Source organism: Clytia hemisphaerica, unplaced genomic scaffold, assembly GCF_902728285.1.
Source record: "Clytia hemisphaerica strain Z4C2 unplaced genomic scaffold, Clytia hemisphaerica genome assembly, whole genome shotgun sequence".
Classification (NCBI taxonomy): domain Eukaryota; kingdom Metazoa; phylum Cnidaria; class Hydrozoa; order Leptothecata; family Clytiidae; genus Clytia; species Clytia hemisphaerica.
In genome coordinates, this window is record NW_027103721.1 from 1,381,964 (window position 1) to 1,409,142 (window position 27,179).

Genomic DNA, 27,179 nt, shown 5'->3' on the forward strand with positions numbered 1-27,179 from the left:
TCCATAATCCGTTTTCTTTGCCGTTAATTATTCTAAAGTAAAAGAAAAGAAATCAAATTATATTATATGTTTACAAGGTATGTTAGACTGTGAAAAAGAATGCAACTATGCTAATATATTTTGATTTTTTCCAATATGTTTACAAGGTATATATACCTTTGAAAATTTGAGTGTTTTCTTCGGCACTAATATCCTCTAAAAAGGTCTTAAAACTTTTATTTGTGCTAAATTCATGAATCTTGAAGGTACAAAGTTAAAAACATTATGTAGTCTAGAACTCTTTCTTACTCTCTTACTTAGAAAAAAAATAACACAAAGAACGAAAAAAAACTCTACTATATACTACAACTTTTACACACACACATTGAAAAAAAAACCTAACGACACATTTGTTATTTTTGATCAAAATTATGCATCTCGCCGTACCATTGTATTTCTCAATTTCTCAGAACTCTTTTGTTTTCCGTAGCGATACACCCACACCGTGTTAATTTCTTGTCCCTACGCCCTACGCCCACCATTATTTTTTCACGCCATTTACATCGGGCGTTTTAACGAAAAAACTACAAACAACTTTTCACATGTCGTAATTTTTCTTTACTACCCAAACAGATTGATAGCTAAAAGAGCGCTAAAAAAACTGGCTTATCGACACTAAATTTTCCCGCGCTTTCGGTTTCTGGTACAATCAAAAAGCTAGAAGAGAAAAACAGTCGGACGGACACAAAAACTACAAACAGCCAAATCAACCTGCAAAGCACCTTGGAATTTTTGGAAATAAAATTTGTTTTTACAATTTGTAGCAGTAATGCCTTCTCAAGGAACACCTAAACCTTCAAAGAAAAGAAACAGGAGCACAACAAGTCCAGGTACAATTTGCTCTAGTTTTTTTAATCTTGCCAACCCACTACAAAAAATACACGACCTTGCTTGGTTTGTATTTGGTTGAGTTGCAGCTGTTGCAGATGCTTTCAATAACCGCTCTGTCAGCACTTTGGACTGACCAAAAGCTCTTAATGATGAGTGAGCGAGGAGGGATGGAGGGATCTAACAAATATGCTATCTCAAAATCGCAAGGCCCTTAAGGGACCGTGTTCGGATTGAGAATGGCAACAAATTTGTGTGATTGTAATTAGGAATAGTGCACCGTACCAGACGTCCGCGTTCGATAGGATCGATCATCGGAACGGCTCGATGACGGATCGATATGTGATCGATGGATTACTTTAGGCAGGGGCGACGTCCATATTCAAAGTCGCCACGCGTAACGGGAAAAGACCGTTACTTTCAAAACATACCTACCCACCACTTTAACGGTCTTCATGATTTGACCAAAATTTTACCGAAGCTTTCATTCCCGCTAAAATCAAAACAAACGGCCCGCTACAAAAGTCGCCATTTTCAGAGGTTTACAACGGCCGAATTCCATCACAATTTTTGAACGGCCTTTGTTTTTAAAACTCCCAAAGCAAGAATGTTATACTCTGAAACTACCCCTAAATTGCTCAGGGAAAGGATTTTGGATAGCATGCTAAAGGAAAAAGCGAAGAAGTGAGCGCTACGATAAGCGATTTTTGATTTTTTACTTGGAATTTTTAGTGGAGTTTCATTTTGGTCATCAATGCCACAGCTAACTCTCAACATTCCGATATACCTACCCACTAACGGTCTTTTCCCGTTACGCGTGGCGACTTTGAATATGGACGTCTCCCCTTAACGTTCCGGATAGGAGATCGATGGAAGATTCAACCATTAAAAAGTCACGACCCACGGCATGGCCCGAACATGTTCGGGCCTCTTGATTAATACTTTTTTTAAATGGCCCGCGCATGGCCCGCGCGGTCCCGCGCAGTTTCAGACCATGTTCGGGCCAGATTTTCGAAAACTTGCTACGATCGCCCGTGTAATTTCAGGACCAATATTTGTATTTTAAATTCCTTATTTTAGCAAACAAATTTAAAAATCTTCATCTTTATTCAAATATATATTGTTCAAATATAAAAGTTAATCATCTATTTTCCAATTAAGTTAGGAAAATTATTAAAAAGAATGCAATTTGAATCTTACATAATATGGTCTTCTTTTTATTCTTTATCCCGTTCCCTTTTCTCGTGGTCTTCTCCTATTCGAAGCAGAATTTTTCTGGATCGTTTTTTGTACTGTTATACAACTTTGTGAATCAAACTGGTATTTGGAACTTGTCTAATGGAAATATTTAACAATGGATGATGACAAACCAGGAAAGGTAAAGCAAATCCGTATCAATTGTAAATACATGGCCCGAACATGGTCAGAACAAAATGTTCGGGCAGATTCAATAATACTTTTTTGTGGCCCGAGCATGGTCCGAACGGGCCCAAACATGTTCGGGCCATGCCGTGGGTCGTAAAAAGTCTTGAGTATCGATCCTTCGTTGATCCATTATCGAGGTAGTATTTCAATCGAGTATACCAATTCGTCAGCGATCGTTAATCGATTTTTTATCAATCGTAAATCGAGTATGAGTCGATAGGGTCGATAAGATCAATAAAAGATCGATGATAGATCGATAATTAATCGATAACTAATCATAAGCTTAAAAAAATCTTGAGTATTGATCCTCTATCGATCTCCATCCGGATCGTTAAGTAATCCATCGATCACATATCGATCCGTCATCGAGTCGTTCCGATGATCGAGGCCTCTTGATTAATACTTTTTAAAAATAACCTGCGCGTGGCCCGCGCAGTTTCAGACCATTTTCGGGCCAGATTTTTGAAAACTTGCTACGATCGCGCGTGTAATTTCAGGACTCAATATTTATATTTTAAATTCCTTATTTTAGCAAACAAATTTAAAAGTCTTCATCTTTATTCAAATATACATTGTTCAAATATAAAAGTTAATCATCTATTTTCCAATTAAGTTAGGAAAATTATTAAAAAGAATGATTTGAATCTTACATATAATATGGTCTTCTTTTTATTCTTTAACCCGTTCCCTTTTATCGTGGTCTTCTCCTATTCGAAGCAGAATTTTTCTGGATCGTTTTTTGTACTGTTACACAACTTTGTGAATCAAACTGGTATTTGGAACTTTAAATTTGTCTAATGAAAATATTTAACAATGGATGATGATAAACCAGGAAAGGTAAATACATGGCCCTAACATGGTCCAAACAAAATGTTCGGGCCGATTCAATAATACTTTTTTGTGGCCCGAGCATGGTCCGAACAGGCCCTAACCATGCCATGGGTCGTTCTTGAATAGACCTTTTCGCCTTTCCATCCGCCATCTTGAATTGTATGCAAAAATAGAGGAACAAAAAAGCCGTGGTTGGATTTAGTTGGAAAATATGCAAAACATATGCAAGTTTAAACAAAGATTAAAAAGACAACAAAGCATCTTATAAAGAAATATTATAATCATTACAACAATAAAAGATGAAATTTCTTAATCCAAAAAGAAATATATACAGAACAACAAAAGCCTTTTAGAAATTTGCTCTTAAAGACATTGCATATTCTGTTTTCATGCCATTAAAAAATTCCACCAAGACGGAGTACACACATCAAACTTTCAAAACACGCAAACTGAAAGCAGTAATTGTGACATCACACATTCAGCGGGTTCAGATCAATGTTTTGATTTGATCGTTTGGCGGTTCTATTCCTAGGAGAATAATTTACCGTCAGCCGAATAAGGATTACCCTTGCAGAACGCCCCCAAGCTCCCACTCGAGTGAAAAACTTTAATGTTGATCATCTTCACAAGCAAAGAATATGCAATCATCAGTGGATAGTATTCAATTATCATTATCCCTTTATATCTTCATTTCACTTATGGCTAAATCTTCATGATGCACCGACAAGCAAAGAGACTTAGAAAATTTTTTCAATTTTTTCAATACTTCACCCCGGTTCGAACCTACATGTTTCCGATTACAAAACACATAGTCTATACCACTGGGCCACGACGACTGCTGATTTTCCGAAATTCAAGGTTATTTATAGAGTGACATATATAGTATATACGGGTGAACAGACCTCACGAGTTAGGCTAACTGTTATGATCGCCATTCCTCCAGCAAGACCCCACATACGGGTGCACCACCGGGAGGGTGCACAGCCGTCTGGGTGCATGTTAGGGATGAGCAGAACAAAACGCTGCACTCGCCTGTGCGCTTACACGCACAATATTTTGCCTCTCGCCTGCGCGGTGTACTTACAAGGCCGGTGCATCATGAAGATTTAGCCATAAGTTTCATTTCTGGAACTTTTGCAAACCAAAGAAAAGGAGACATACAAAAGTTGTATTTTTTACTGCTCTATGCATATACTGAATTTGAAGATCTTCTATGTGGCGATTCTTTGCAAACTTCAAAAAACCAATTTTTTGTCCTGCTTTAGAGGGACTTTAGCTTATAATTGCTTGCATGCAGTATTGGGTACAAAGTCCAAAAATGGGTTTCTTGTAAATTTTATATGAAGAGTCAGGGCTATTATACATCAACTAGATGAAATATGTGTGCTTTGTTATTGATATAAATAAGCTCTCATGTTATTTTAAAACCCCCTAACAGCTTACAATTAGCCTTCTTTTTTATTTCCTATTCCAACAATCAGTAATATTGGTATACACTCAATTTTCAGCTTGATTTTTGTAAAAAATTGTCGTTTGACACAAAAAAATTGAATAAAATCAATAAAATCGACTGGTAAAACTTCAATTGCAAATGGTAGTAAGTTGTGGGCTTTCAAAGCCCACTGATCAAGCCCAGCTGATCTGGCAACCAGGTAACATACATCATAGGTGCATCCAATTCTTCAATTCGGTGACATGACAAAATTTGTTTCCAGATATGCATGTCTACCATGACTGTTTTTAATTCGTTTGGCCAGTGTCAGATTGGATGACATCCTTCAGTGTAGTATTTGGGTGTCCTCTTCTTAGGTTCTTCAGTTGTCCAGAATAACAGAACCCAGGGTTTATTATGTTGAGAGACGTGACCAGCATTTTATTAAAAATATATCTTAAAATTTCAAAAACTTTTTCTTATCTTGTCGTTTTTACATATGCATGTGCATACTTATGCCAGGTTAGTACACATGCGTGAGCGTTTTTAAAATATTGCCGACTCAGCATTGTTGGACTTTTCAATCAAAGAAAACCTTAAGGTGGCATTTTCTTTCCCGGTACTGGTTCGTGTATGAATAAATACCACCTTCCCTTTCGCCATAGTTGAAATTTGGTACCATTTGTTGTTCAAGTATACTCTATTTGTATATAATTTGATATCTTTCACACCTTCTCTAGAGACTGTATATGTTAAGATGTTTGGGTTTTTCCCAATAATTGAGGTTCAATTGAAGTTTGATTCCTTCTAAAAATGACTTTTGCAGGTGCTCCAAGTCTTGCACCAGTGATCGCTTTGAAGGGGACCATAACTGGGAGCAGTAGTCCAAGTGCGGAAGTACCAATGACTTCCAGAGAGTGAGCATTATTGATTTATCCCTGGATATGAAAGTTCCATGCGTTTTAAACCCTAATTTTGTTAATTTTATTTATTTAGGATCTGAAAGATCTCGAAGATCCAGTCGACTATCCAGTAATTTATCAGAAGATCAACCCTCTGATCCTGTTGAAGCTCCAACAAAACAACGAAAAACCGAAGATAAGCCATCATCACCACTTCCCTTGGCTCCTACCTCTCCAAATGTATCACAAAATGAACATGACAGATCTGGGGATCATGACAGGTCCTTACTAAGTCGCACTGGTTTATTAAATACAAGTGAAATTGATTTAAGCTCTCCCTTGAATTATGGAACACCAGCTTCCTCAAGGCTTGGATCCATGGCAGTGGGAACACCGTAAGTAGACTTTCATTGACATAAAAGTAGCCATTCCATAAAGTTGATTTGCAAGAAAGACAACAAATTTTATTTATTCCGCAAAAGCTTTTTTGCTTTTGGGGACACTTTCGGTGTATCTTACTTTTATACTGACTTATTCCAAAACACTAATGAAGCAGCCTTATTCAAACATGTTAGAATTATAGTGGACAAAATATGTTGTCAAAATGAAGATATATTATTAAAATACTGTCCTGTATTATATATTGCTTTCTTACTTATAGTCCCACATTCCAATCTTTTTCTTTGTTTTTAGACGAGGCACACCCGTCAGGCTGAGAAGTGATATTCAAAGTACCAGAAAATTGAAACAAGTCAATGTAGGAGGTGGCAGTGAACCTGTAAGTCCGTCATGAGTTTTCGTCTGGTCATTCTAAATGTTCTAATTGTTTAAAAACGTTTGTCACTAGTTTTGTTGTTGTTGAGTGCTCTTTTCATCACAGTTTCATGCAACACCGTGAAACTATCATTCTAATTTAAGCAAGTAATGCCATGAATCAATATCTGTAACAAGATAGAAATGAGCCTCACTTACTTTTAATTTAGATGCAATTTATGTAATTTATATATTTATCTTTGGATATATAAATAAGCTTTCCCTTTGGCTTCTCTTGTGGCTGTAACATTGAGGGTAAATTTAAAAAAACAGTTAAAAAATACTGTTGTTCCCTTTAGACTGACAATAATGACCCCGTTGTATCAAGTGAAGCTCCTGCAGAACCAAAACTTGTCATTTGGGGTACAGACGTTGTGGTTTCAGAAACCAAGGAACGTTTCAGACAGTTCATTTTGAACTTCAAAGATGACACAGTTGAAGAATATGATCCTGCCCAAGCCCTTTACATGCAGAAATTAGATGAGGTAATAGTCGACCTTGTTTCACTGCTTTTATAATCTTTATCTGCCTAACGCTTCCTAATCTAGATATTACTTTTTTTTTACTTTTTTTTTATAAGCAAGTGTCTGCCCCTTTGTCAGGCTCGAGAGGCTTCCAGGCAATATGCTTATTATATGCTTATAAATTATTATGCTTTTGATTCACCCAACCTAAAGTCTCAGAAATTTTGTTAACATTTGATTCAAAAAGTGTTTAGATCTTTGGAGCAGTGGAATGTGGCTAGTCATGGAATGTCTTTTTTTTACTTGACCACTTCCAAATCATTCTGAACAGAAAAAAATTGACCACATGAAAAATATTTCAGGCTGGCGTATATGCTTTTATTATCCGACATGCGTAAATAACGACATTTGATTGGCTTCTTTACTGTCCAATATTTTTGAATATATAGCTTTCACCATCGAAAATTGACGTCATTCAATGATTTTGTTGACATTTGAGCCATAGTGGGCAGAGGGGTATCAAGCCCCCCCCCCCCCTTAAAAATGGCACCCCCTCTTTAAAAATGAAAATTTCTCAACCCCCCTCTTTTTATTCAACCCCCCTTTTTTTCCCAGGTTTAAGTTCAACCCCCCTCTTTTTTTCCCCCTCTTTTTTTCGACCTTTTACGCACAAACTCTTACAATCTCTAACTACCGGGTGCGCAACAAATAAGTTTCTCTCTTCAAAACTAATTTTCTAGAAATCTAAAAATTTTGGGAGAACCATTCCTATTTGATTGGAAAGAAGAAAGATAAACTTAAATTCGGATGGGTCATTTATTAAATTCGGTTCATTAGATCAAAAGTTATCCTCAATTGAATAAAAAAGTCACTTTCAGAAAGTGCTCGAAAACGTTGAAAATCAACCAATCAAATTTTTATATTAAAATCATCAATCGCAATAACCTTTACATGATTAAAAGCATTTTTTAGTAATTAAACACATAAATTTCGAAACTGAAAGGCCGAAAGGGTTTAAAATCTTCATCAAAATCACTTTAATTTACTTTTACCGAAATTTTCCTCCGATTTTTGGTTTTTTATTGGATAAAGTCTATGAAAGGCTGGATTTATCTCGAAACCCATATTTGATGTATTTTCATAAATTTTACCAGATTTTTTGCCTTTTTCGACAAATGTTCTGCCTTTTAATGAAATTCAACCTTCCTTTATATAACAAAAGGTCATTTAGACAGCTAATTATCATTTTTAATGACTTAAACGAACATAATGATGTATCATGTAATTGCTTCTGTTTAATTTGATAGGTCGATTTTTAACGTATTTGAGCACTTTCCGAAAATAACTTTTTTATTTAATTGAGCATAACTTTTGATCTAATGAAGCGAATTTAATAAATGACCCATCAAAATTTAAGTTTATCTTTCTTCTTTCCAATGAAATAAGAACTGTTTTTAAAAAGTTTTTAGATTTCGAGAAAATTAGTTTTAAAGAGAGGAACTTTTTTGTGGCGCACCCGGTATATTCCAAGGTTATTAAAATGAAGAATACAATAATATGAATCTGATGGCAGATATTTTAAGATACCAATAATGTTAGCTAGTCAATATGAAAAGTCAAATATGTAAATGATCCTATTGATAATATGTTAAATTGCCAAATCTTCCAAGCCCCCCTCCCTTAAAAAGTTAACCCCCTCTTTTTGTCCAAGCCTTTTTAAAGAGGGGGGGTGCCCACTATGTGAGCATCTTCTTTTTTACATTACGTCACAAAATAGAAACTCATCCTTTCGAAAAAAACTACCAAGAATCCCGATTTATGACCTTACAAGTTGGAATTATAATTTGAAATGAGTTATATTTTAGCGTTGAGCGGATAATAATTATATTTTAGCGTTGAGCGGATAATAAACCATTTATTTGGACGCAGTCTCATCCAATATGAAAAATATTGGACTGCGAGAAAAGATATTGGACTCGGCAAAGCCTCGTCCAATATTTTTTCTCGCACGCCCAATATTTTTGCATATTGGATTCGACTCTGTCCAATAACTGTTTAATGTTATGCTTAGGAAATCTGCAATTCTGCAAATCTGAGCCTTCATATGCTTATAAGTGTTATGATTATAAAAAAACATGTATTATTATTTACACCGAGTTTCATGTTATACCCAAAATAATGTCCTTGAAATTAGTCCACAAATTTTGAATACTGGATATTGGTATATGTATGTTCCTTTTTACAATTCTAAACCAAAATTCTTACGTGATTTCAAACTATAATTTATGAGTTTAGAAATCAATAGAGAAATGTGTAGATAGAATTGATAGAAATGTAATAAGTAGCTAGTCGGTAAAACGAATATATCCTAACAAATATTTTCCTTTTTTAACTTTAGATCTCCATCACAGAAAAACCATTTTTCAATGTAGATTGTTTACATTTGAAAGCATATCATGCTGAATTATACCGCCAACTTGTCTGCTATCCACAAGAAGTGATCCCAACCTTTGACATGGCTGTCAATGAAGTCTTCAATGAAAATCATGAAAACATTGAACTAGAACACCAAATCCAAGTAAGATTGAGAAACTTTTCAAGTCTGATTTATGTCATAAATATTTACAAAATTTATTAAATTTAGTTAATCATTTATAATATTTCACGATTATACCTTATCAGCCGTGGTGTCCTTGAAAAAGCAATAAAATTCGTGAATTCTTTGCGTGTTAATTTCAAAGCTGTTAAATACTTCCATACTTATATTCATGTAATAAGGCAAGCTATTATTTCCCATGGAAAGTTTCTTTGATGATTTATTTTTCAACCATAAGATTTAAATCACTTTGACTACTAATACTACGATTAACTCACTAAAATCTTTGTACACTGAATGCTTAGAAAGTCATTAGTGACTCGGACCATAATTTTCTTCCGATTCTGACATTAATGCTATGGCATTATAATAAGGATCTTCAATATGGCCGCCTTAAAGGTTTTCTCTGTCAATTATTTTTATCCATGGTTTGTTTTAGATTGTGTATGATTCTTTAGTCGACTACAATACTCTCAATACTCGTGTAGATAATTAGATACTTGACTAGGATATTATTTATATCTATTTAATTTGTTTCACTCAAATGTCTACAAGATATAGTCCCTTTTTTGCTTGAAGTTTCTGCGTTTATCAAAAGTAATTTTAAACTTTCTTTTCTTCAGGTTCGAACTTTCAATGTTGACAAAACTATGAATATGCGATCACTTAACCCTGAAGGTAAAAATCTCCTTTTGTTCAATACTTGAAGTCTTAATTGGGGTTTTATCATTTTAAAATTGGGGTTAGATCCTTAAGATGAAGTATCTTAGAGTATCAGCATTTAAAATATCGCTCTTCGTGTATTGAAAATATCGAAAGTTATAGACTCGACTAGCCTGCTGGAACTTTTGAAAAATCTCACCCTTGTACCTTGGCTATTATAAAATCTTGATTCTGAACTGTTTTTAATTAAATTAATTAAAGTATTTTCTTCTTTTTTTTTTATTTGGTAGATATTGACCAAATGATAACCATCAGTGGAATGATCATCCGAACTTCAAACATCATCCCTGAAATGAGAGAATGTACAATAGAATATTATTTGTAGCCATTGTTTTTCCTATCCTTCCGTCTTAACTCTTTTAAACCCTAACATATTCAATAATACCTTGAAAACGGCCCTGGCCAAAACATATTGGAAATTTCTAATGCTATTTTTGTCTCGATCCTCCGTCCAATATATTAATATTCAATGATATGTCTAGACTTCAAATTACAGTTGACACTCTTTAATTCGACATTCTTCTATTCGAATCGCTCCAATATTCAATAATATTGGCCGTCAACAAGAAATCGTAAATGAAGCTATTATTCTATTCGCTCCCTTGTTCGCTAAAAAGCCAATTCCTACTGCAAAACTGTATTTTCGAAAACATTTTTCCTTCAGCATTCTTCCAATGTCACGTTTGTCGTGCAACGCGAACCGTTGAAATTGACCGTGGTACCATCAACGAACCTACTTCATGTGCCAACTGTAACACTCAACAAAGTATGATGTTGGTTCACAACAGGTGCTAGTCTTAAAAAAATATTTTAAATATTCCCCCGTAAGTAACTTCTCTCGGGTACCTAGTAGCCAGAGGGTTTGGAATAAGCGGGTTTTTTTGAAGAAATCTTAAAACTTAATAAGCGAGGGGGGGTTGAAATAAAAATGTCATGGGTGGAAAATTTTTGAAAAGGAGGCTAATACAGCAGAATTAAGGCAAAAGAGGGAACTTTCAAAAAAAATTTCCCAAAAATCAATAAGCGAGGGGGGTTAGAATAAGAATGTCCTGGATGGAAAATTTTCGAAATATTAATTAGTGAGCCCCCCTCCCCGGCTATAAGTTACCCGAGAGTACAGGCTAACCAAGTTGAGAATAGCCTTTTAAAAGTTTACCTTTCAACAGGCCTGCACAAACTTGATATCGTTTACTATAACTTGAGAGAATTTATTGAATATATTAATTTCTCAGTACGATTTGAGAACAATCTTTATCCACATTTCCACATTTCTGTCTCAAGTAAGTAATAACACTTTAACGTCACAATTGATTTTGATTTTGAGACCATGTTTACACGTTACTGTTCCGTTTCACTCCAGTAGGATTTTCGTTACGGATCGAGTGTGGTCATATTGGTTTCGGAACGTTTCGGAGCAAGAAAAAGAAGCAGTTCCGTTCCGATGAAAAAAGTGAAGCGAAACCGTTTCGATCTGTTTTGCTTTGTACTTAACGTTTTCTTTTTTGACGTTTCGAATTTTGACGTTCACACTTGTTTCGGAACCATTTCGTTTCGGAATGGAACGGAACTGCAACGTCTGAACATGGTCTGAAAGATAATGTGCTCCCCCTCCAATTCAACCAAAATTCTACTCAAGTACTTTGAAGAATACGTACCGTTATTAGGGAAATGGATTTATAGTTTAATTGTTCCATCCACAAAACAGATCTCAATTCACGGACAAACAAATGATCAAGATGCAGGAATCACCTGATGACATGCCAGCCGGTCAAACGCCTCACACTGTCATCATGTACGGTTATGGTGATCTTGTGGATAGTGTTCAACCTGGAGACAGGTAAGCTTTTTCAGTGCCGATGTAAGAGTTTTATATTTGCGTGTTACAACACTCATGACAAAGATTTACTTTTTTTCGCCACAAAATTTGGAACGAGCTTATTTCTGCCGGTGGGCACCCATCTTTACAGGTTTATTAATCCGCTTTCAAAACTAAGTTATAATATAGAATCAAAATCTTTTAATACAATAAAATTTAACTCTCTTATTTAGAGTAACAGTGACTGGTATTTATCGCGCGACACCGCTTCGCGTGAACCCAAGGATGAGAAATGTGAAATCTGTATACAAGACGTATATAGATGTCATTCACTTCAGAAAAACTGATAAGAAGAAGCTGCATGAACGTGATGCTGACAGGTGATTCTTTTTACCATATACAAACCCTTCATGACATTTCATTCGGAAGGTATTTTTGTACTTCTTTGATTTGTATATAAAATCGTGTTCTGTCGCTTTAGTAAAAGCTAAAAAAAGTTACTGGCTTTTTAGCTGAGATTAACCAATTAATGTATCTTTATTTCTTATTTCAGTCAAGTCGCTTTCACCCCTGAACGTGTTGACTATTTGAAAGAATTGTCCGCCATGCCTGATATCTATGAAAGATTAGCTCGAGCTCTAGGTAAGTTTGACAATAAGGTCTCGTGATCACTTTAGAGTCCGACTTTGTCCGACTTTTTATTTTATTACTTTATATACATCTTCATTGTATTTTCATGTCATTTCAAAACCTTTATGAAGGTTTAAGTTACTCTAGAATTGCAGTAAATATATTAGAATAAGCATCCAACCAAGAAAAGTCAAGGAACCCCTCATCTGAAACTCTTACTACAGAGATACCGAGTTTGATTTAGTGATCTTAAAAATTATCACTCGAGAGACAGTGCAAGTAAGGGAAAAGATTTGAATCTATATCTCCACCGTTGTCAAATAATGATAATAGGTTTATGGGATCTGTTTTTTTGGCTAGTCCTTAGCTGATGGTTTAATCTCATGCAATAACTTCTCTACATTTCAGCACCAAGTATTTACGAGAATATTGACATCAAGAAAGGAATTTTGCTTCAACTGTTCGGAGGAACTTTCAAAGATTTCACTGCTGCTGGCCGTGGAAAATTCAGGTCAGTTTTTCTTTAAGTTCCATTGTTTTGCTTTGTCAGCTCTACAGAGAGCGTGACTATCCTAGACAAAAGAATTGCTTAAAAAATATTTCAAATGTCTAGGAATCCAGAGCGCTACATCATTTTACTAAGTAGATTTTTATACTTGAATAATGATTCACAAATAAGGTATTTTCCAATTAAATTTCAGATCTGACATCAACATCCTTCTTTGTGGAGATCCTGGTACCAGTAAATCGCAATTGCTTCAAGTAAGTTATTCACGTGTCAATCTGATTCTTGTACAGCCAGGGGTCGCACTTAAGGCCCTTTGATAGCCTCCAGTCTATTTTGAAGCCGTTGTTTACGGGGTTTATATCGAAAAATTCATGGTGAATTGTTTAGCATAATTTTCTCCTTTATCACGGTTACGATGATTGAGGTCCCCCTAACGTCTTATTAAAGCAAATTCAACCTCGCAAATTCAAAAACCCTTTATCTCCCCATCACCTTAGTACGTGCACAACTTGGTACCTCGTGGTCAATACACATCTGGTAAAGGATCATCAGCTGTTGGTCTTACTGCTTATGTCACCAGAGATCCGGAAACCAACCAACTGGTACTGCAAACGTAAGTCTTAACATCATCCTTGACTGAAAGCGGCAACCACAGCTCTGAAATTTACATCTGAATGCAACATCGCATATAGTCATCAACAGTGTTGCAGCCAGTTTTAGACTTTACGCCTTTCCCGGAAATAAGCCCAGTTGAGATACCAATACGTAATTTCTGTCTTGCCAGTAAAAGGGTGTTTTGCTCAGATGACCATCTAATCCTAAGCTTTGTCCATATTCAAAGAGCCTGTTTTTGATGATTAATTTCAATTTATTTCTCTATTTTCGGTACTAAATAGTAGCGATATTTTTCAAGTTGATAATGTAAAAATCTAGCTAGGATTAACTTCATCATCAAGGACACTAAACTTGATTAGTTTATCTTTATAATACTTTAGGCGTACAAGGTCGAAAAATCGCGAAATTTGTAACATTTACTTTCGCGAATTTGAGGAAAAAATGTTTTTCGCAAGCATAAACTTTCGCGAATCGTTGGATAAAAATGAGAACTTTCGAATAAAAATTGCCTTAAAAGTGAAATATATTCCTTAAATTTGCTAAAGACGGTTGCTCTTCGACTAAAGATAACAATATGCCAAAATTATTATGTTTATTACGATTTCGAGATTTTATAGATTTCCAACTTTTTTGAAAAATTTTCGCGAGTATAAACTTTCGCGAATTGCCTTGTTAAGATTTTTCAAAGACATTTACTTTCGCGAAATAGGCCGAAATTCGCGAAAATCGCGAAGTTTCTGCTCGCGAATATTTGAACACCTAAAGTTTCTGCTCGCGAAAGTTTGAATGCCTTAAAGTATCTACTTTCGTAAAGTACATTGTTAATCTTTTGCTTAATTCTCTCTGTTGATTCTCTTCAGGGGTGCTTTGGTATTGAGTGACAATGGTATTTGTTGCATCGACGAGTTCGATAAGATGAGCGAAGGAACGCGCTCAGTTCTTCATGAAGTTATGGTAAGTGATGAAATTATAATATTTACACTTACAACTTAGATAAATTGTTTTTTAAGTAAACGCTACATTGTTATAAATTTAATTATCTACAAATGTACATCGAGGTTTTTTTGCTTTCCATATATTTGATTTGTTCACCTGAAAGATCTTTATGAGGAAGGACAGCGGAAAAGAAATTATATTATAGTTATACCTTGCATATGAGGTTTTAACAACTGAGCTTTATATTAACACACCATGGAGGTAGTTTTTTTACTTTTCTTTGAATACTTGTGATGATGAAGTGCCGTTTTATGTTAGTTTCTGCAAAACTGCAATGGCTTCTTTGCGGTTACCATTTTCAAAAAAATCTCCGATCAAAGTTAAGGTGAGTGTAGGGTCTATAATAAAGGTCAGTGGTTATATCTTAACTTAATGCCACTCACACCAAAATAAAACTTGAGACTAGGTTTTTTACATTACATGCTGATTGCTGTTGTTTCACTCTTTTAGGAACAACAAACTCTTTCTATCGCTAAAGCAGGCATCATTTGTCAACTGAACGCCCGCACGTCTATCTTGGCGGCCGCCAACCCACAGAAATCCCAATGGGATCCTAACCTTACAACTGTGGAAAACATTCAACTTCCTCACACCCTCTTGTCAAGGTAAACTATTGTGGCCAAGATAAATGATATCTCTACTATCCTACCTTCTCCCGTTATTTCTTTCCTAAAAAATTGTTGGAAGGTGAAATACAATAACGATCGGTTATTAAGGGCTGTGCTGAGTTTAATAATTTATGTTTCAAACTAATTATAAATAAAGGGTTAAATGCAAATTTAAATTTAAATTGCAGGTTTTCATTTGCACCTAAAGCCAAAGTATCTTGCAGATCTAACGTTTTGTCAAGAACTGACTTTCTGAAATTGATGAAGACTTAAAGATCCCTTAAGGGAAATTTTAACCGTTTTTCCTGGTGTTTCCAGATTTTTATTGCCTATTTTTCTGTAGATTCGATTTGATTTTCTTGATCCTCGATCCACAAGACGAGCATTTTGATCGTCGCCTAGCAACACATCTTGTCTCGCTGTACCATATGTCTGAACAAGAGGCGGACGAGGAAGATGTGGTACGTATTTTTTGGGTTAGGAAAGTGATAAAATATCATGGATTGTCTGCTCTTCTTCTAATGTGGTAATGATTGTTTACTGTTTGAATAAAGAGGCTCTTTCAGGAATTTTTTGTACATCGGGGGGGGGGGGGGTTGGAGGATATTGGATATTTTGTCCGGGGGATAGTGAAAAATCTGCAAAATTTGCCTTGTTTTAGGGACAAACTTGTTCTGATTAGGGGTGATTTTGAATGTCCGGGGCTGAGATTCGTTGTCCGGGGGGTCGAAATTCACAGTGTGGGTAAATCTCCAAAATATGTTATATCCTCCACCCCCCATATTCAATTTTTTCTGGAAGAGCCCCTTTCACGATATTTGAGAATACCAAAAATGAGTATCACGATTAAAGTCAAATTAAATGATTTTACAGCTATTTATGATATCTGTGACGTAATCTTTTCTACGGAAACATGAACATGAATTTAAAATTTGTTTCACTATCGCTTACAAAGGAAAGGCTAACAAAAATTTCCATTTGACGTGAATAAGAGAATGCTTTAGTATTTTAAGTTATCTGGTCATGAAACTCATTACATGGACTTCTATTACTCATCTTAGGATATGTCCACACTTCGAGATTACCTTGCGTACGCCAAAAACAATGTTTCACCAAAACTCAATGATGAAGCATCTCAAACTCTCATCAGCTCTTACGTTGGTAAGTCTCAGCTAAACATACAGTTGACACTCTCTAATTCGATTTTCAAGAGCATTTGGATTTCCATCGAATAAGCGTATCGAATAGAAGAGTGTCGTTTAGGAGTAAAGTCTGTCTCGAAATAATTTGCAGCTGGAGTAAAAATAGACTAAAACTGACTAAAAATAGTAAAAACTGGTAAAAAACGACAAAAAAACAGCCTTTTCAACCAGCAATAAGCTTTGTTTGATATCTTTTGATTGAATGAATATTTTTGAAAATTTTTTTAACAGTGATGATGATCTAAGATTGAAGGATCACTCCTGTGAAAATGGTAATTATACCACATTTCTACAAGAAGTTGATTTTTTTCTTCATCATTTTTCATTTTCACTTTCCTTTTTTTTCTCAATTTTTTTACTTGATAATATTCCACTCACGAATATCTTTTTAACAAGCACTTAATCGCAACTTGATTCGAATTCTATCAAAAGTTACAGCCATTTTTTTCTCCAGCTGCAAATTATTTCGAGACAGACTTTAATACAGTATTAGGGAAGAAAAAAAAATTGCGTATGGCGGGTGGAGGATATTCAAAAGCACCCCTAATCAGAGCAAGTTTGCCCCTAAAACAAAGCAAGCTTTGCATATTTTTCACTACCCCCGGGATAAAATATCCAATATATCGGGACAAGCTGGAGTTTTTACAAGCTCTTATTTGATTTGGTTGGTCGTTAAGATGTAATAAAAGAATCTTATTACTTTTTCTAAAGAACGCGTCATCTCTATCACTTTAAATGACCAATTAGTGAAGTATCTTGTAAAAACTCCAGCTCATCCCAATATATCCTCCACCTACCTTGTATAAAGTTTTTCTGGAAGAGCCCAATTTGCCAGCTCAACTCGAATGATTGAGCATAATTTATAAATTACTGCTGTCAACATAGTACTATAATGTTGTGTCGATGTTGTTTTTCTTCTATTATAAAAAATTCTGCATGGTCAAATTCTTTGAATCTTTCAGAAATGAGGAAAGCCGGCAGTAACAGAGGTGCGGTGTCAGCGTATCCAAGACAACTGGAAGCTTTGATTCGATTGGCTGAAGCACACGCACGAATGAGGTTTTCAAATGTGGTAGACATCGTAGATGTGGAAGAAGCCAAGCGGTAGGGCATTGATTCGACTTGTTTTTTTTTTGGTTAATCAGTATTTGTAAAACTTATTGAAAATGATAATGAAAGAAAGGCTCAAATTATCCGTCGGTTCAATAGACCTTTTCATAAATTACGTCACGAACATCACTTGCCTTGTTTTGAAATTATTGCCATGGTGATTAACTCCCAGCGGATTTTATTAAAACTACTTTCTATTCATAAAAAAAAGGATTTAGTGTCTCAAGGGACATAATCACCATGGTAATTGCTTGAATACGAGGCAAGTGATGTTCGTGACGTAATTTATGAAAAGTTCTATTGATAGATTTATTTTTAAAAGTCAAAGCCTACATTAAATCATGAACATATAAACGACTGGACATCCATCTCCTTTGTCTTTTTGTAGAAAAGGCTGCTAGCTTCGTTGCCGCCTCGTTAAAAGCATAAAATGAAACAATAGATTTTGATGATATACCACTTGGGAGTACCTTGCTAACAACGTCAAAACTTCGACAAAAGTCTCTGTTGTTCTACACTTCTCAAGTATTTTATCTATATCATAACAAAGATAATAGAGGCAAAATCATCGTCAGCTTGTGAAAAGTCCGACTAATATTTCTAAATTTTGACTTAAAAGTGTCCAATAATTTTAGAGAGTGTCACATTCTAATTTTGATATTCTTATGACACAGGTTCTCAACTTTGGCAAGCTATTTTTTTCAAGTCATTAAAAAAATTATTTGAGTGACAAAAGGAATTCAAAAGTATACACGCAGTTGAAATTCTGCATTTCAGAGTTGAAAAATGTTGATGAAATATATTGCAAACTTGTGAAAAAATTTGAAAATAATTTCTTTGTGTATTAGGAGTAATGTTCCAGCTCTATGAATCCTTTTTACCTAAATAATACGCCTTTCCCGATATCGATTGCGCAATCACAAATTCACGGGAATTTAACATGAAAGCGAGGCTGGGTAGGGTGAATTTTGTAAACAAACCACGTAAATCACTGCATTTTGCTACAAAAATTACTCCCATCCAAAGAAAAGGGAGTTTCTAAACATCGACCAGAAATGGCGACCACGACCAGCGACCACGACCGGCGACCAGATAAATTTGGGTTATCGAGTTTATCTGCTCTCTCCACCGTAGAGAACATCCAAATCGAGTCCTGATGTGGCTTTCAAATGAACCATTGAGCACGTGGCTGAGAATTACTCTAGCTTAGAATACTAAAAGTGACCTTTGACACTACCAGTCATTTTCTAGACAAAGTGACACTTTTTGACAAAAATATCGACAGGGCAATTAAGTGTGATGCCTGTAAACTTTATTACACCAAATATTTTAATTATGCTGAATGAGATGTCTTTAGTATGAATAGATAGAAATTGTCAGTAGGCAAAAGCTGGGAAGGGCAGTTTTAGAGATATCAATCTCATCAATTATTCTATTGTCCTTACATTGTCAAAATGACTTATTTTGACAAAATAATGATCTGATGATCAAATATAAAGCTTCCTAAATGAATTTCAGCAAAACATTTGCCACTAATTAATTTGATGCTGAAAATACAAAAGGATAGAAATTGACAACCCATTCAAGCTCCAAGAGCGTTAAAATGGCTGTTCTACACGTTTTGCACGTGGCTTTATAATTACTGTAGAAGAGACAGGGGTGAGTTTTTACTCTTCAATTCGATAAATAAATGATCATAGGAGAAAGACTCTAAGGTGGAGAAAGAGGAAAAACTCGATAACCCAAATTTATCTGGTCGCCGGTCGTGGTCGCTGGTCGTGGTCGCCATTTCTGGTCGATGTTTAGAAACTCCCCAAAGAAAAGCACTTTATTTATCTTTATAAACATGAATAAAAAGAAGAGACCTGTTTATTTGCTCTTTCCTTTTGTTTCGAGTGTTTCTCACCTTTTATCAAAAAGAAAAAGAAATATTTTTGAGACTGATTTATAGTGAGAAAGGCACACACACACCTTACACAAGGAAAATGATTGTGTGAAGCAATGAGATACTGTGTAGTGTGTATCACTTCTTCAACGTTGACTTCGTTTATAAGATGAGTGAAGAAAACACTGCTAATGAAGAAAAATACTTCCAATCAAAAAAGACTCGTCCAGCTAAAAATCTATCTGATGGACATGGGAAATACTGTTGCATTCCAGGATGTAAAAGTGCAACTGCAGATTCTAAAGGAAATAAAACGAATATATCACTTTTCAAAATCAGACAAGACTGGGTAGCAACTATTTCAAAATTCAGACGAAAAGGAGGCAAAGATAACTTTGATATCAATCACAAAAACGTTCGTATTTGCGAATTTCATTTTGATAGTCAAGACATAAAGGTTTCCCTTGGAATTGGTCGAAAAACAGTCAAGAGTGGTGCCATACCAACGATTTTTGAGCATGTGAAACTGAAAGAAAAACCAAAACGTAAATCACCACGAAAAAGACCACCCCCAATTGATTACTCGTCTGAAAGCATAATCGAAACTGATGATGATAATTCTGCTGAAACCCAAGAGGAGGAGGACCTTTCAATGAACTGGGAAGATGATTTTTCATATGAAAACTCTATTACCCCTGACCCTGAACCTGAACTCACTGAGGTGGAAATCCTTAAACTTAAAGTCGAAGAGCTAAAATTAGAAAATGTAGCATTGAGGGAAAATCAGCAATTGTTGCATAATGAAAATGAGAACTATTACAAGATCAAAAGTATTCCTATAAAAATATAAGTAAAGATGAAAAATTATTTATAAAAGCTACTGGTATATCTGTTGAATCTTTCAAAGCACTGTTAGAATTGCTAAATCCAGGAGAGAAGTCATCAAATATCAAGTTCTATGACACATCTAGGCGAATGTCAAATGAAAAACATTCTCAAGAAGATATTTCTTATCTTAAACGTGGAAGAGCACCCTTATTAGATAACGAAGAACAGTTTTTTTTATATTTGTCCTGGCTCAGGAATGGCTTCACATTGTCCCATTTAGGATGGTTATTCAAGTTATCAAAAACAACTGTTTCGAGATACATCATAACTTGGTCAAATTTTTGTTACTTTACACTTGGGTCTTTACCCATTTGGCCAACTAGAGAACAAGTGAATAAGACTATGCCAGAGAGTTTCAAAAGAGTTTATCCAACTACAAGGTGTATAATCGATTGTACAGAATTATTCTGTCAAAGGCCTTCATCATTAGCTATTCAGAGTGCCTTATATTCATCCTACAAATCTCATGTCACTTACAAAGGTCTGGTCGGAATTGACCCATCAGGGGCAATAACATTTGTAAGTGAATTGTTTGATGGGTCAATTTCTGATCAACAGATTGTACGTCGTTCAGGATTTTTACAAAATCAATGGGACTCTGGTAAGGATAGTGTCATGGCTGATAGAGGCTTTACAGTTGCAGACGACCTATCACCTTTGGGAGTATCATTAAACATACCATGCTTTTTAGAAGGAAGGGACCAGCTAACAGCTGCTGAGGTGAAAGAAAGCCAAACTATTGCTTCAGTAAGAATCCACGTTGAGAGGGCTATCCAAAGAATCAAAAAATTTCGAATTTTGAGAAATGAGATACCATTGACTTTACATGGCTCTATTAATCAAATATGGACAGTTTGCTGCTTACTCACTAATAGTATGCCTCCTCTCATTCAAAAAGATACTGAGGAGTAAAAACACTAAGAATTTTGTTCAAATTTATCGTAAAATACTAAAAACTTTTGATATTTAAAACCAAAACTGAGTGCTTTTCATAAATCTTTTGTTACCTCAGAATATATAGAAATATTGGATCCCGGGGGGGTACTACCCTTGTCGATCGACGGGGGTGCTCCGCTGAGGTTCGAAAAATGGACCCTACGTGGGACTCGAAATTTGCGAAAAAAGTGACCCTGAATGGGACTGAAATTCCAAAATTTTTTACTTTTTCCCCAAATTTTCCAGAAATAGGCACCCTACGAGGGACTGATTTTTCTATTTTGGTGTTTTTGCGACCCTACCTGGGACTCGTGGAGGTTAAAAAAGGTACCCTGTCCAGCGGAGCATCCCCGTAACCCATTTTGCCCTAGTACCCCCCCCCCGGGTATTGGATAATTCAACAGTGCTGTAAAAATATCATCTTTTTAACATTTTAAGCGATAGATGCAAAATATTTTGAATTCAGCTTTTAGATTTCAAAGAGACTAAATGAATTTTGAATAAACTGCAACTGTCATTGACATTGCAATTGACATTTTCCTTAAATTGCTAAGTCAATCGAATATTAGCACCCAGTTTTCCTGAAAGTTCATATTTTAATAATATAAACACTTATTTGTTGTTCAAAATATGCTTTAACAAATATTTCTCATAAAATTTGTTTATTTTTGAAACAAGATTTGTAAAATATTCTTTATCAAAAGCTGTTCTAATGATTATAATTGTTTTGAAAGTATAGACAATAAAGTCACAAAATGAAAGACCACACATTCCCATTGCCATTTGAATTTGAGTGTAGTATCCATAACTGTGGGCCTTTTTTAAGTATAATGTCCCATCTTTCAACTTCCCAACATAAAATTTTTCATCAGCTAGCAACTGGTCAACAGTATGGTTGGCCTTTGTCTTAGGGCATTTTATTTCAATCAACCCAATTTCCTCACAATCTTAATACAAGGCCATCAGGACTGGCCAATAGCCAGGGTAAATTTGGTTGCACCACACAACCGGTTTCTCGCACACTACATACATGTTTAAGATGGTAATTCATTACATTTTCATAAAGCTTTCTCGCAATCGGCTCATACCGTTTACCATGTTCAAAATTATCTTTCATGCTTTTTGGCAATTCATGATTCTTCTTCTGTGAGGTAAATTCAGTGATCAAATTTTCAAAATTTCTCTGACGAATAAGAACTTTGTGAGCCTTGCTGGATGTAATTTTATGTTTTCTTGTTAAGTGCCACAATTCACAAGAAGCCTGACTTGTTGTTTCGCGTTCAAGTTTCCTGGCTTCTAACTTGGTTTTCATTATGCTATACAAATATTTCCTCTCTCTTTCATTTATTGTAAATGCAGGAATGCATGGGCTTTCCTTTGAAATCACCTTAAAAGGTAAAGGAACATTTTCAACCAAGGTTGGGTGCATGACAGAGCATTCATAAAATTCAAGTAAATTAGTTTCAACAGCAACATCAAATCCTATAGGATACAAGTGACAAGCCAATGGTGAACCTACAATGAAACTCCCATGTGGCGTATCACGCAATTCTACCCAATCATCCTGTGGTGGAATAGCACAAACAAAACCAATCCTCTTGTCAACATTTGACAGTCTTTGTTTGAAGGTTTCTATAGCATTATAGGTATTTATTGCATGCTGCTCCTTTCTGGGGTCGTACAACGTGGAAGATACCCCTTTCTTGCTTGGCAACTGTTGGATGGTCGTATCCTTGACAGGGAGTTTTGGTGCTTGGGCTTGTCTAGATTTCCCTGGTACACCCCATTGTTGTGACCTACTGGTGCAGGCTACTTCTTCAGGGATTTCTGTGAGTCCTTTGAGTGAGTATAAAGCAATCTCCATAAGCAGCCCCATCACATGATTACAATAGCCAGAGTTCCCTGCCACACAAGTACAATTGGCAGATACTACCTGGCTTGTAATTTTATTTATACTAACTGTTAAGCTCCATTTATTGTCTTTCATACTGGCTTTGCTGATGGCTTTAAAAAGTATGTGTCCATCCTTCTCCATAGAATATATATTGTTCGATGAGATATATCTTTCTGCTTGAAACTTGTGTCCTCTATCTCTTGTTTTTATGATGGCACTTCCAGGTGTTTTACCACTGTTCTTTCTATGAGTTTCGATCTCCTTCATCCCAAATGCAGGTAGTGAAGCAAAAGATTTTCCCCATTTTACCTCAGTCTTTTGAACATCAGATTGTGTTTGTGTTGTTGTTGTTGAGAGTGGTGTTGTTATGGGCTGGTTTTTTGAAGTATTTACAGTATTTACAGGAACAGAACGTGGACAATCACTTATAAACATATCAACATCTTCTTCATTGTATATAATTTCAATAGGAATTTCTTTATTTACATTATTTACAAGTTCTGTGAAGATAAATTCTTTCTCAGTCAATCTGCTACTGCTCGCCGCCATGATGTTTTGAAAATGTACCCTACCCAGCCTCGCTTTCATGTTGTATTTCCGTGAATTTGTGATTGCGCAATCGGTCGGATTTTTCATACCAATTTTGAAATACAGGCGGCAACGAAGCTCGCTTCAAAGAGACAATAAAAGATAGATGTCCAGTCGATTATATGTTCATGATTAAATTGAACATGCGAGTGATATCGATATACAGTGATAGATAATATAAATAATTTCATGTTTTGTATACATTTTAGACTTCAGCGGGAGGCTTTGAAACAGTCTGCAATGGACCCCAAGACTGGCATGATCGATATCAACATCCTGACCACAGGACTCAGTATCACCGACCGCAAACGACGTTCTGACGCCGCCAAGGCCCTTCTCGAATTAATGAAAGGGAAAGGAAAGATTGCCACTTTGAACTATTACAAACTTTTCGAAGAATTTAGAGAACAAGCTGAAGCAGTAAGTTTTTATTTATTCTACTATTTAAAGGTTTTGTTTTAAATAAGAGAGATATCGTTTGCTTACTCATCAATTTTAATTCACAAGCATTTTCACATTGGATTGACACGTATGTGTAGCAAGATTGGTCAGAAAGAGGAAAAGAAAATCATTTTTTTCGCTTATATCAACATAATATATTATGTGCAATATGTGTCTGATATGAAACGGGAACACTTATGTAAAAATAAAACCTTTAATTATCCGATATTATAATATATAATATTAAGATTTAATATACCCATATTATTCCAGTGAATGTCTAACTATTCGTTGTTATCTTTGTCTTTATATGCACAAAAAACCTTATGGAACGCTCCGACAATTCAAAAATGACGACTTTTTTTGAAAATTTAATATTTTTTGGGCTTCGGAGAGATGTTTTTATCCGAGTAATGCTAGACCTCCAAGTGTTTGGAATAATATTTGTACGTTGGACTTCCTTTTCAAAAAAGCCATATTCTAACTTTTTTTGATGTTGCATAACCTCTCCAGAATCAGAGATTATTAAATGTGGATCAATGTGAAATTCGAAGAGAGTTACCATCTCTAAAGAACTAAATGTGATTTTTTCTTAAAGATTTTGTTTTTAAATAAGAGTGATATCATTTGCTTACTCATCAATTTTAATTCACAAGCTCTTTCACGTTGGATTGACACGGATGTGAAGCAAGATTGGCCAGAAAGAGGGAAATAAAAATATTTTTTTGCTTATATAAGTATAATATAACAATAGGAAGACACTGTCCCGACATGAAGTATGTGTCTGATATGAAACGGTAACACTTATGTAAAAATAAAACCTTTAATCTCTCATTTTTAGAAAATCAGTCGAACGTTATTCGATGACGCGTTGAAAATTTTACAAGACGATGATCAAATTATGATGGGTGAAGATAAAAAGACCATCAAAATGATGGCTTGAGGAAAACAGACAGTTAATTCAGTCATAACAAACGACAAACTATTCATCCTGATGTGTTCTCGGCGACTCTCACTCCGGTCTTTTCAGCCTACACATTTTATACATTGTAAAACTGGGAAATGTCGATGAATTTGTTGTTGGCAGATATCAAAGGTTAAAGCAAAACTTTGAAATGATATTTTGACGAAAAAACATTTATTCTGATCATGACATCGAGAACTTTTTTACTATATATTATTTAAATTTTCTTTTTTTTTTCAAATACTTTCTACGTAGTGATGGTACTATTATCTCAACAATAATATTTTGTAAATATATAAAAGAAAAAGAAAAGAAGAATTCAAATACTGACCTATGTTATAACTTGACGTCTATCTTTTATTGTCTCTTTGAAGCGAGCTTCGTTGCCGCCTGTATTTCAAAATTGGTATGAAAAATCCGACAATATTCCGTCATAATTTTATTTCTTTGAATACACTCTTCTCGAGATGCATAAATTTCACAGGAAAAAATTAGCAGATCACAAGTTTGTGAAACGTCGTTTCCGGCCCTTAAAAATCGGATTTTCAAAATTTAGTTTGTGAAATAAAGTTTGGGATATTGTGAACATTGGGTTTTCTTATTTCACATTGAAGTTTTCTTTTCACAAGGTCATCGTGAATTTGATTTTCACAATGATAGATCCAATTTTCACAATGTTTAAAAAGATAGGTTGTAAAGTTCCATTTCACAAGTTTGTTAATTGTATACGTCATAACTTGGGATATTGACAATCACAAGGTAAAATAGCATAGGAACTAACTGTTCTGATACCAAGTTTGGGAATATCAATTTCCGACCCCAAAGACATTTTATTTAGTCTGATTTGGGATTTCTCAAATCCTGGGTATTTTTTAGTTAAAAAGATTTATTTTCACAAGCTTAAGAAAAAATAGGTTGTAAAAACCCATTTCACAAGTTTGTTAATTGTATATATCATAATATCTTTGGGATATTGACAATCACAATGTAAAATAGCATAGGAACTAACTATTCTGATACCAAGTTTGGAAAAGTTAATTTCCGACCCCAAAGACATTTTCTTTGATCTGATTTGGGATTACTCAAATCCTGGGTATGTTTTATTCTTTGCTATGACAAATTTGTGAATTTAGTCTTTGCAATGTAAAAATTGTTTTCACAAGTTTCAAAAATAAGCTTGTTAAATTCCATTTCACAAGGTTAAGTTATGTGGTTACCATAGATTGGGATATTGAAAATAACGATGCAAAATAACATGGATTCACTAATTAGACAGCCGATTCGGAAAGATTCATTTCTGTATCTCTCCTGTAGCCTAATTTGGGATTTTGTGAATCCCGAATGTTTTATGATCTACGTAATTATTATATCTAACTTTTACAATGAAAAAAATATACATATGTACAATGACGAAAAATGACAAAAATGAAGAAATAACTTAGTAAATGCAATTACTAGAGTTTGAACTCGTTCAAAATTCCAAAAACATAAAAAAAGAGTAATTACCTTCAAAAAACATCCATAAAGTCATCATTAGTTTTGTTCTCAGCATGTATAAAGGCAAAGATAATTATTCTAATGTTACATTAATAAAATCAAGCAATCTGAATGTGTGAAATGGTTTGGTTTTAAGTGCAGCTTTGGTTTAGGGTCAGACTTTGAAATAGTATGTTTTTGATATATAAAATACAGTAAAACTGTATTGAAATAATGTGTATTTTTGATACCGAAACATTACGTCATTACTCAAAAGAGTATACTATTAAAAGTAATGAACAGCGTTAAGATCTGGCGGGAGGTATTCCTTCGGGAACCGTAAAGACAGCCATCGACGAACACGTAGCCCAGCTGGATTTCAACCTGCTACGTGAAGGACTGACCGTGAGTGCTTAAACCGACCGAGGCAAGTGAAGTTGAAAAACTTGCTTAAATGACTTGCTGTGAAGGAAAAAACACGGTCAACCTCCACCTCGCACGTGACTTGTTTTTCGTCACGTTCAAGCGTTTACCTGTTAGTTTTCAAGTATACTTGGCTAACCAGAATC

The 27,179-nt window shown here is 35.0% G+C and overlaps 1 protein-coding gene across 1 annotated transcript; it reads left to right on the plus strand.

The window, feature by feature from the left end:
• The first annotated feature begins 666 nt into the window (after positions 1-666).
• Positions 667-25,476, plus strand: LOC136804366 (DNA replication licensing factor mcm4-A-like). The gene is made up of 21 exons (XM_067061078.1): positions 667-869; positions 5,552-5,852; positions 6,151-6,235; positions 6,570-6,755; positions 9,133-9,312; positions 9,954-10,008; positions 10,284-10,355; positions 10,718-10,841; positions 11,759-11,890; positions 12,103-12,249; positions 12,423-12,511; positions 12,908-13,010; positions 13,201-13,261; positions 13,505-13,620; positions 14,483-14,576; positions 15,069-15,223; positions 15,570-15,687; positions 16,288-16,387; positions 17,391-17,532; positions 23,939-24,149; positions 25,012-25,476. The coding sequence occupies exons 1-21, from the start codon at positions 809-811 to the stop codon at positions 25,111-25,113; spliced, it is 2,634 nt and encodes an 877-aa protein (XP_066917179.1). The 5' UTR covers positions 667-808; the 3' UTR covers positions 25,114-25,476.
• The last annotated feature ends 1,703 nt before the right edge of the window (positions 25,477-27,179 follow it).